Here is a 12,183-nt window from a genome sequence, read left to right on the forward strand (position 1 = left end):
CTTCCATTTTTACATCTTGTTCAGCTGGAAAAGATAAAACCTGCTAGTTGTAATACACTGGTTGGCTTGTTAATTCCCATCTTCCAGCCAGGACAGTTTTTCAGCTTTTGATCTACAAACAATTACTGCAAAAGGCATTTTAAGCTATTGAAAAACTCCAGTCATAAAATAAAAATGCTCAGTTTTAAGGGCACTCTCTATTCTTTGAGAGTACATCAAGTAATGGCAGTAGACTTTATCCATTTGGTAATCTCTGTCTTTAGACTGGAATACTTGTCTGTAGTGGTTTGGTCCAAAATACTCATTACTGTTTATCTGCTGTGAGATAAGAATTAGGAGAAATGCAAAGCAGGCACCAAACTTGAAAGAATATAAAGAAGTTTATTAACAGACCTAAAAGAGGGAAAAAAAAATTATACCACCTTCAGAGCTCTCCTCCTCCCCCCACCTTCCTCCCTTCTCCCACTGACAATGTAAAAAGACAACCCTTAAGATGTTCAGTCTGTTCACCACTTCCATAATAACCTTGTTCAGTCCATTTAGAAAGAGAAGTCTCTTCTTGCTCATGCTATGAAAACATTATCACAACGAGACAGCCGCCCACTTCCAAATATTGTTCAGTCCATTTAGGAAGAGGAGTCTCTCTGCCTGCGTGTGAGTCCTTTCCCCCGACTTGCAGCTTTTCCCACAACTGCTTTCGAGGGTCCACTCTTGAAGTTTTTTGGGGTACAATTTTAAGGTTGAGCCGCTCAGAAACAAAAACAGAGGCCCTTCTCCTTCCCTGGGAGCAAAGGGTCTTCATCATCTTCATCGTTAGGACTACCTCTGGGAGCATCTCTAGGGACTGAGGTTTTCTCCTTTCCCGTTTGGAGCAAAAGTCCTCATCTGGTCCATCTCTAGGGACTGAGGTTTTCTCCTTTCCCATTTGGAGCCAAAGTCCTCATCTGGTCCATCTCTCCCTGTACAAACTTCTCATGAAATTACAGCTGTGTCAGCATCTGCCTATCTCAGCGCAGGTGCTTTTGCTTACGAGCTGAACACTCCACCCCCCATATCTTCATGGAATTACAACAGGATACTCTGATATATCATAGCTTCACAACAGAATTTCAGCTTTAAGCATCTCCTCTCTCTCTTCCCTCAGGTTTTCAGCTCTTCACAGCAATAAAAGGGTTAATCTCACCTCGGCCTTGCAGCTTTGCAGCTGGAATGTTGAATCTTTCTTACCAAAGTGGAGAGGGGGGGAGAGCCGAGCCGCTCCGGCTGCCCACGGCAAGGCAGTGGGGGGGGGTTCCACGGCTGGAACACGTCCATGGCTTCAGGATGGCCATGGCCCCGGCCCGGCCCGGCCCAAGCAGGGCCTGGGCCGGGCCCGCTGGCCCCCACTCGGGGCCCACAGCCACCTGTCCCAGCGCCGGAAACGAGAGAGAGCTTGGAGGGGGAGTTTGCCTATTCTTAAATGTGGATCACAGAGGTGGTCACAACTTTAAGTGGCTTAGAGAATTGTCCATATTCAAACTGGCCAGCTGATAGGTTCTATCAGGTCCCAGAGGAAACCGTAAGCACCCCTTAGCAAGGACATCCCTTCCAGGACTATGCTTGCTAACCTATGACTGTCTTCCATTTATCACTGGCAAATCCTGCTATGCATAATGGGAAAAGGTGTGTGAAGAAAACAGGCACAAATTTTAATCATGTGACTGCAGAATATACAAGAACAATCTTAGGAGCCTGGACCTTCATTTCAGTTCTGGGTGGAAGTTGGTAAAATCTTCCCAATGAGCACTAGCTGAAAAACAAGCTATTCCTTAAGAAAAACATAATGTTATTCCATATCCTAGGATGTTCCTGATTAGGTCCAATCTAGATGGGAAACCACATTACTGCTCAAGATTAGAACACTACAGTGTTCCTATTTTATAAAGGGCAATAGAAACAAATGAGAAGAAGTTTGCCCTCATTTTCCAAGTGAAAAAAAAAATAAAATAAGGATAGTATAAATTGGTATAACTAACTTACCTTTTTCACTTGTGCTTCTTTAATCTTCTCTAATGCAACCCTAATCTTCTCAGCTTTCAATTTAGCAGCTTGTTCCTCCTAGGGGGACACAACACAGAATTCCAGTTAACACAAACTTCAGTCAGGTTTCAGTGGGCTTAAGTTTGAGGCTACCATGCTTTAAAACATGATCTGAAATGCTGATTTGCTCACCTATAAATCTCCAACTATTTCTTAGTGATGATGAAAACTATTACTTTTTAAGACAAAAAGTGTTCCTATCTAATATTTAGAAATACAACTGCCATTATTTCCAAAGGAACATACAATAGACATTTGGCATTTCTCCGTTCTCCTGTACTGTAAATAGCCTTATGCTACCAAATATTTCAGCATATTATATATTTACAGTCATAGGTAGGGAAAACACATATTCAACTTGAGTGCACAACGGAGTACACCCAATAGATTTTTGTTTGATCAACGTAAAACACAAATAGCATGCCAAGAAGTATCTGAATTTAACAGCTCACAGAAAGTATAGAAACACATCCTATAACTAGGATTCCATACTACATGCATCAGTTTGAAAGATTTTGAACTATTAAATCCATTTGCAGTAAGAGGCTTGAACACTCCCTTTATCTTTACTAAATCCAAGCTGTATTTCTCCCTGCTTTAAGTAGTTTAAGACACAAGGCAAATAAGCATTCTTTTGCTCTTCTAAGTCACCTCTTTTTATTACAATTGGAAATACATTCAAAATTCAGGTAACTTAAATCTATCTGCTGACACTAAATAAAACTGTAAAGTTAAGACTAGCAATACAAATTTTTAAGTTCTGGAGATTATAGATACTTGTGTTGAAATTGCATTTGAAACATGCAGCAAAAAAAGCAACCACCGTTTTGAAAATGACATATGCAGTTTTCAGACTTTCAAAATCTTAAGATGTGGAACTTCATTGTGATTAATATCCAAAAACATCATAATTATTTTAAAATCTCTAGCACAAACAAGTCTATTAAAAACCACACAAATCCCTTCCAAAATATTCAGTACCCTTACAAAAGAATAATTAATATTTTTCCCAGAGCCAAACTACCACATCCCATCAAAACATTTAGCATGCCACAAACATTTAGTTCTCTATTGCTTTCTTCTATGAATGTCATTCAGTTTCTTTACCATGTGTTTAGATGGTTGCTTTTCTCGAAAAAGTCAAGATTCAGCTATACTGAAATCCACAAAGCTTAAGGTTTTGACTTCTTAGTAAGTTACTAATATTTATACCAACTGCTAAGTAACATTCCCATGTTATTTTACTGCACTCTTAGTAGCTTTTGGTTCTTCACACCTGTGACCATCCTGTGCACTAGAAAAAACATCAGCTGGACAGGACAGTATGCTGCCTTGTGAGAAACGTAATTCTTTTCAATAAAATGAATCAGTAAGTTGACATGAGCAGAAATAATGTGAGCCTGAAACCTTATCTGGGAACTGAATTACCCAGGAACATAGCTTTTATTAGTCTACAGGGAACTACAGCTTTTTATTCACAATAGCAATGGTGTCCTATGGCTTAGAAAGGTTAAATCAGATTAGCATTCTGTGAAAAACAAACCATGTCATGATACCAAGAAACATTTATTCTTCCTATTTCTTAACATTAACCATTTCAATGTGTAGAAATAAATCATTACTAAAAAATGAGGCTTCACAGCACCAAGCCTGACAGAGCGCAAGAAGCATTTGGACAACACTCTCAGGCACATGGTGTGACTCTTGGGGATGTCCTGTGCAGGCCCAGGAGATGGACTCAATGATCCTTCTAGGTCCCTTCCAACTGAGCTTATTCAGTGATTCTGTGAAAGACCTGTAAGTCTCTAAAAGTGATGCTATGCACCTGTTCATCATGAAATCAGAAAAAGCAAAAGACACATTTTATCATATATTTGGAGGAACTGTAGTTCATAGTTTAAAAAAGCTGCTCATTAACCCAACCAAAACCTCTACTGCTGTACAAAAGTTGTCAGCATGTTTGGGTTTGCTCTTCATTCAAGTCAAGCAGCACAATTTTCCAGCCCATTTCACTGTACGCCTGTGCAAAGCACCAGGAGCACCTGCCCGCCACAGTGCACACCACAGCGCACAGGCAGCAACACCAGGGCAAGCAACAAGCTTGTGGCCTCTCATACACCTGCACCAACACAGCTAAAATAGCTTTGGTGACCTCAGAGTTTGTAATCCATCATTCCCTAAATGCTTTTAAAAATAAATAAATATGTAGATGAAAAAAGACTTTAAGGATTTACTATTTTAATGTGTACCAATTACTTTTCATTTCCTACTCAATTTAATGTGGGTCCAGAGATTAGGATTCCTTATACTTTTATTAGAATTTAACAAACTCAGTTTAAAGTAAAAAAACACCCAAAACAAAACAGATTTACAATTTTCCAAGTAAGAACTGGTTTCAACCAGTAACAAGTTATAAAAAGAGGTGTGAATTTACTAACTGGAAAACACAGTGAGGAAAAGAAAGCAAGAATTCAAAATTTCTGAAAGCATATAGTAGTCAAAGATTTTAAGATATTCTGAGCAGTATTAAACTAAGCTCAGGCCACTGCTGCACCACTGCTGATGTGGCAAACAATATTTCTTGGGAGAAGGAGGAAGAACTATGCATTTTGATTCCTTAGTAAAATAATTTAGTAACTCACCAAAACTCAAACCATTTATTCCGTTCCTCTCCTAATGGCCCAAGAAAACAGTCCCCTGCCCATCAAAGCCACCACACAACAGCACTTACACACAAACACAGGCTCTCTCCTCTCCCTGTATGTGAAAGCAACACAGCTTCTATCCAGGAGGAAGCATGTGCGGTCCATCAGCTTGTACTAACATCTAACAGCCCTTTTCACTGCACAGGGAGACAGGTGACAGATGGCAAAAATATTCAATTGCAACTGTAAACTATTCAATGCCACCAACTATCAAGGCCAGCACATCCAGTCCAACCACACTTAACTTAGGTATTTATTTCCCCTTTGCTAGCAAATACTGGCAACAGTGATAGGAGTTGCTAGAGGGTTATAAATATGCAGGTAAACAGCAGGACTGCTGTGCTGTCACAGTTTCACAGGCGGTACAGACAATGTCAGTCCCTGATATGGCCATACACCTGCCTCCCCTGCACTGCTGGGGCCACACACACAGCTCGCTTGCAGCTGATCTGGAGGAGAACTGACACAGCAGAAAAGGTTCAGCAGAACCCACTCCATGGTTAGACCGCCTTAACAGTCACAGGCAAGCCTTGGAAACACACCAAGAAGATACACATACATACACACACACACACACACTTTATAAAAACACAAAATATAATAGAGAGTCATTTCCACCTCTGGCAGGAAAAGGATATTCTCTTATAGTAGCAATATGCATCACTGCCAAATTGCAACAAATTCCTCACTTAACATTCTGGGACTGTTGTTACACTTGCATTTTAAAGCTTTGAGCTAAGATTACTTTTGGTTATGGAAAACGTTGCACCTGATTTAAAGACTATTTGGCAACATACTTATGTATAGAACCTGTTAATCCAAAATATTCAAAGATATTGTGAACCAAAATGGAAAATGCGTATCTCTTCAGTGCAACGGTCTTACCAGAACTATGTGTTGAATAATTTTAACCTACAGTGAAATATCAGAAAGAATAACACAAAAAAATATAAAGTTAAGATTTCTGTAATATAGTGACAAATGCTGTTTCCTCCCCCAGTTTCCAATTAAATATGCAGTTACAAGATATTCCAGCTGTGTTTTAGCATCAAAGATGCAAAATGCGTGCAATGGCAGAGCTGACCTTGCCCAAACGATTTTGTGCCTCGCATTTCTAGGTTGGAGTTTTATTTTTTCTTTCATTTTACATTTTTAAAATGTTATTAACTAATCTCTTTTACAGACATCACAAATAGAATGAAAAAAAAGGGGGGGGGGGGCAACACTTAAGTAAAGTACTTAGAAAAGCCAGTAATTACATGGTAAGAGGTAAGTAAATTCCACATTTTACTTAAGTTAGCAAGGTAGATGCAGAAACTACAAAATGCATTAAGAAATGTCATCTTTGTTTAATATTTGCTTTTTTTCTCTGAATCCTTTGAATGCAGATAAGAAGATAACTAAATACAAGTAGCACTGACTTCTGAACGACTAAAAGCAGGTAGCCACTATTTATTTTCCCAACTAGCCTTGGGTAGAAAGGCAATCACCTGTTTTGCAAGGACTCTCCTTGCAGAGCTTGTACTGAAGCAGATGTTCCTGTTACCAGAGAACATCATATTAACATCTCCATTTTTATGTAATTACCCAAAACTTCAAGACATCTTTATTAGCCTCATGTTTAATGTATATCAGTCTGAATATTAATCACATTAATGAAGTTTTTCTTTGATTGCTTTCATTTATTATTAAAAAGAACACTAGAACAAGAGTGTATGTGATCAGCACTAAAACCAAATGTGTGAATATTAAGAGCAGTTCTTCTGTTCTTCTGTATTTCTTGATAAACTCATTAGGACAAGCAGAATATCCCTACCCTAAAAATGTGCCACGGTTGCTGCACATGTGCTTAGTCCATTTATAAGCAGTGAGCTTGTGTTTGCAGTAGTAGTTCACGGCCACTCTCCAAACATATGTTCATTGCATTTCTTCTCATAGTAACTCTAAATAACCTCTGTCTGGGTAAAGCAGAAAGGGAAGCAAGACGTGAGTATCCGAAAGCTCACTTAATGTGTGTGTGTGCATTCACCCTGGTGAGGGGTTCATCCTCTCCCGTGTAGATTCACCACACATTTCCTCCTTCTTTCTTCCCAGTTTAGTACAGACTTTTCTATACCTCTGGAATATTCCTGACATTGTCACCATATTGCATTATGCTACTAAATATGGAAATGGCTGTGAAGTGGTAGCATTGTTTTAGCGGTTGCATCTGAGAATTATGAGACCTGAAAACATCTTGGATATTACAGTGACACTACACTGGGATAGTGCCATATTTTTCCTTTGTTCTACTTCTTTGTTCACCATTCACAAACTTTTTGCTATTAGAAGCCTAACTCAAACACAAAAGATGGCTTCTGAATGGAAATTGGAAAGCAGCAGTCACATTTTAAATGTATCTCAAAGTCACGCTGGCCATTGTCGCAATTTCCCACAGAAGGGATCTTCTTCCCCACAGTCTGTAAGGGCAAAGAAGGCCCCATGCCACTAAGGAAGGTGCTGAAAAGTACTGCATCTGTTATTGACCTCTCAGGTGCACCACTTGTTAATGCCTCCAAGTAGACTTATGCCCTTTTGAAGTTATTCTTCAAGGTATGGCAGAACAGAACCTTAATCAGCAGAGATGTGCATTCTGCCATCTGCCTGAAAGACTACTCAGACTAGATTTGACAAATCTGGTAGTGATGAAATAAAAAAAATCCAACTGAATTTCACTGGCTCTTTATGCTTTGAAGCAACCATCTCCACTACATTATCATCCCACTTGCCTCCGAACAGGACCTGCCTAGTAACAGCTCTATGCCAGGCTTCTCACTAGGGCAAACAATTATACAAGAAAAAGTACTGGGATCTGGGACCAGGAGAAAAACAGCAAAGGGGAGGGGAAGAAACCCAAACAAACCAGGGGGAAGAACAGGACTTAGAAATCACAGTAAGGAAGCCTGCGAGTGCAAAGATGACTACAATGTAACAGAGGAGACAGTACAACTAACTGGCAAGGAGTTTTAGTTGGACAAAAAGCTCTGATATGCGGAACAGGGCAGAAAGATTTCAGAACACTGGCTGATTATCTAACAATGTAACCATAACAGATTATGATAAATAATATATAAATTATGTTTTTATTATAATGACAAAGTATATAATATCATTACCATAATAAAAAGGACAAAAGGTGACATTAAAATTACACAGGACATCCCAACTTCCTCAGAAAGTGTCTGTAGGAGGCTGGAGTTTTTAGATTGTCCTTAAATTCTTTGCAGATTAGAAATCACTTGCTGTATTTTTAAACTGCATTAAAAAAAAATCTCAGATGCTTAATTCAAGAATGAGCACATCTGAATCAGAGTGGCCTAAGACGCATGAAGTCAACATCTTAACTGATTTAATTAAAAGTCTGATGGAATTATAGTGTGCAGGAACCAAAATCTACAAAGCAAGGGAATCAACATTCATAAGAAAAATTTTTGTCTTTCAGGTCAACAAGAAAAGAAGAATGATGTACCTTTCAGGTCAACAAGAAATGGTATATAACATGGTTCCTTTACCTCCAGATGCTGACATATTATCTGAATCATTACATCATTAAATCACTATCATCTGTCTTCCTGAACGTAGTTTCAGCTTCACATGCATCAGAACAGTAGAAGAAATGCTCACTTCAAAACACAATATGTTACATTTCTATTTTCACAGCCAAAACTGAGATGTATTTGAGTCCTGAACACTCTCTCAAAATTATTTGTGTGTGCTCTAATTTCACAGTACTAAACTTAGTTTTCAATATTCATTATAGGGAAACAAGCTTGCAGATTTGACAATAAAGCTACCTTGCTTTATTTTCAATATTCAACAATTTTACAGATACGCTTTCACTTCTTTCTGTTTTCAAACAAAGGTTTGAATGCTGTGTGAACAATAACACCTGGAATTGTATCTAAAAATGAAGAGACCACCAAAACTAATACATCATTTTCTGTGCTGAGATCTGCCCTATGCTGTGACAGGAACTGTGTGTGTGCATGGTTGTGATGCAGAAGGAATCTAGTTCATGGCTAGAATTTTTACAATTAGTTATACTACCAGAGGACAAAAATGGTTCTAATCTAACACACAGACATACCAGAGAAGAGGAAAAAACAGAAACAGTTAAAGACAGTAAGAAATAGTTGACACACCAGGGACATCAGCATAGACCTGCAACACAATCCTACAGTCAACTGACCTAACACCTTGCTACAAGGAAATGTCCCATTTCTTGGGACTGCTTCACTTATACAGAGGCTTATCCAGTGTTACAGCAAGCTGATGAGATCTAAGCAGCAAAGTGGGCTTCCATTTCATCATTTTGTTGAAGATATTTCTGCTTGCAGGAGGTCAGACCAGTAAGTTCCATGCCAGGCCTGTATGGTCAGTAGTCAAAAGTGGAAGGTGCAGCTGTACTGTAACAGTCACAAGCTGACCAAACATTATTGTCAGAAAATCAGAAGGCTCACCAAAAGCACCTGAATCAAAGAGCTGTGAAGCCTAATTAGCCAACACAAAGATTTATAAATACAAACATTTAACTTTAGAGTGTATCAGAATGCCTGATATGAGCTACTCCGTGATCATATGACACAAAGGGATCATTTAATGCACTCTTTAAAACGAAGTTCCTGTATGGTAACTAACACTCATCCCACATATAAACAACCAGAAGGGAGGATCTGAAGACATATGGAGATGAAAGAAAATTGTGGTTTTTGTTTGTGCCACAGCTGTTGTTAATCTATTTGCAATCAAGCCAATTGCTGTTTTGGTGGCTGTTTGCTTTGTTGGGCCATGCAGGGGTGCCAAGAGCTATTGGGGGTGGGTCGAGGCAGAGATACGGACTTAAAATTTAAGCAAAACAATCACAAGAGCAGATTACTTGCTTTTGGCTGTTTGTACTCCTCTGGAAGACAGCCAGAAAACTTGTTGTCAAGTTACATGCAGAGCATTTTGAGAAGAATATTAGGGTATTTAAGAAAAAGCAGTGAACTAGTTCTAAACTTTTATTGCTAAATACAGACTACTTAAGCCCAGTGAACATTATCCTAATTGTTTTGAAGTTGCCAAGTTGCATTTTGTTACTTCAGGCTTGCCTGAGCTCTCTCCACACTAGAATGTCTGTGAGTTAAAAAATAACCACAGAAATTGTTTTGCAGTATGTATTAGCAACAGAGACATCTGACACCTCAGCTACTGAATATTCAAAGCTCTGAGCTTGGACATGAATCTGTTTGTCCTTCACCCAGCCTGTATTTTCATCAGAGAGATTTATAGCTTGCTCCATCCCTTGTACTCTAGTTTCAAAAGGAAATACATATAGAAGATAAATTCTTATCAAATTGAATGACAATTTGGGATCTCTTAGTACATTACTGACCTCTTTCCTGTAAAGAAAATAAATTTATAATCAAGATTTGTACATACCTGGCTCATTAGACCACTGTCTTACTAGGATATTCTCCCCCCATTACATTCAGTCAACATTCAAAATGTTATAAAAAAATATCCCATTACTTACTAGTTTGTCTTCAATACAGCAAGAGAACTTATTTTATTTAAGGCTACTAATGCCCTTTAAAACTACTGAACAATCCCACATATTTTTCACAGTTAGGTTTTGGGGGGTTTTTTTGTGTGTTTGTTTTTTTGGGTTTTTTTGGGTTTTTTGGTTTTTTTTAACTAGTGAATGGCAATAGGAACAAAAGAACTTCTAGCTCAGTACATTTCCTTTTCAACTAAGGTATTTTACCTGCTAATATGGCTATTAAGTATTTGTCAAGAACTTGAACACTTTCATAAATCTGCAGAAACAAACAATAAAATTCAGCCTTTAAAAGCACCTTGGATAATCAGGAAAATCACGTAAGTAAATGCAGAAGTTCCTGGATAGAGCAGGGGTGGAGGAGCATAGCACACAGCAAAAGCATTCTTTCTACATAGAAATAGTCACATACAGTAGAAAGAAGCATCATCACCTTGGTCAGCAAATGAGAAGGCTTTCCTGCAATGTTTCTCAGAAGAAGGGAGGTTTCCCTGTCCAAATAGGAGTGCTTGTGCAGAAAGAAAGAGAAAGAACATAAGTCAAAGGAAGTCAGTATAGTAATTTTATGGTGTCTTGATTACAGAAGATAAAGCAGAGTTTAAAAGAAAAAAACCTTACACCATCACTTTTTTCCCCTCCCATAAAAACATGAATATTCCCAAATGCTACAAGCCTGATACACTGATTTAAAAGCAATTGTGCTAATAGAAAACACTGTTTTAATCTTCTTCTGTACAAAATGTCACAGAATAGAATTAAGAAAACTTTTGCTTACCTGCCACTGGTTTCTTTTCTGCAAGAGAAAACTTATTTGTAAAGACATTTAGAACTATAAAAGTAAGAAAATATGCACTTACAATCTTCTTCAAAATCCTGTCCAGCCTTCTAAAACTCAACATTCTACTTATAAAGCCACTATAAACTGGTCATCTGGGAGACATACTCGTTTTATGCTTCCTACACTGGTTGTTGCTTCATTCTTAAAGAAGAAAGGTATTACCATAACAATAAACCAACCTGACTTAAAATTCATGTCCTTTTATTTAAAGGACTGAAGTCTCTCTTCCCTTGTATAGCCCAAATTATAAAATTACAAATGCCCGCGCTCCTCTTGGGAAGATAAATTAGCAGAAAGTTTATTTTTGTGTGTTTTCGAAATGGGAAGCACAATCAGTAGAGGGGAAGCAACCAGTAGAGAAAGACAGAGATCAGTTAATGACAGATCCGAGAGTGATGATCTTCTCTAGCACCTGCTACAGGCAGCAAAACCATCATCATGCAGCGATTTTCAGAACCACATAGCCATGTCTGCTATAGAAATTAAGACTAGTACTGTGGCACTTAACAAGAGCATTTAAACAACTTAAAAGAGCATGAAGTACATCTCCCGTGTACCACCACTGTACTGCAAGTTTTGCCCCATGTGGATGCAACTGTCTCAGCCTTATTTGTTCCAATGCTATACAGAACAGGGCATGACAACTATACATGCCTACTATACTTCTGTTTAGTAATTAGCAGTACAGAATCCCACCTCTTCTTCAGTGCCACAATAAGGTATAGTCTGAAAAAAATGAAGAGCCCACGTCTACAACTTCATGCAAGGCAGTATCAAATAGTTTGGCAAATACAGTTCCTGCAGGGAGAGTTTACTTGATGTGACTGACACACACTGGGATGAACAATTAAGGATCCCCAGGAGGCTTTAAAAGTTACACCTCAGGAAAGACTCTACATAGCATTTGAAGTTAAACCCAGGCTCCAGGCAAGCTCCACCTGGGTATTTAGCCACTAATACAGACACAGGTTATGTTACAGAGT

General features: G+C 38.5%; 1 protein-coding gene across 1 annotated transcript in view; it reads right to left on the reverse strand.

Moving 5' to 3' along the window:
* Window positions 1-12,183, reverse strand: part of RAPH1 (Ras association (RalGDS/AF-6) and pleckstrin homology domains 1) — a 92,078-nt gene that overhangs the window by 25,556 nt on the left and 54,339 nt on the right. Inside the window, 1 exon segment of the mRNA XM_039554990.1 lies at window positions 2,020-2,097. Within this exon segment, the coding sequence (XP_039410924.1) occupies window positions 2,020-2,097 (78 nt within the window).

Source organism: Corvus cornix, chromosome 7 (genome assembly GCF_000738735.6).
Source record: "Corvus cornix cornix isolate S_Up_H32 chromosome 7, ASM73873v5, whole genome shotgun sequence".
NCBI lineage: Eukaryota > Metazoa > Chordata > Aves > Passeriformes > Corvidae > Corvus > Corvus cornix.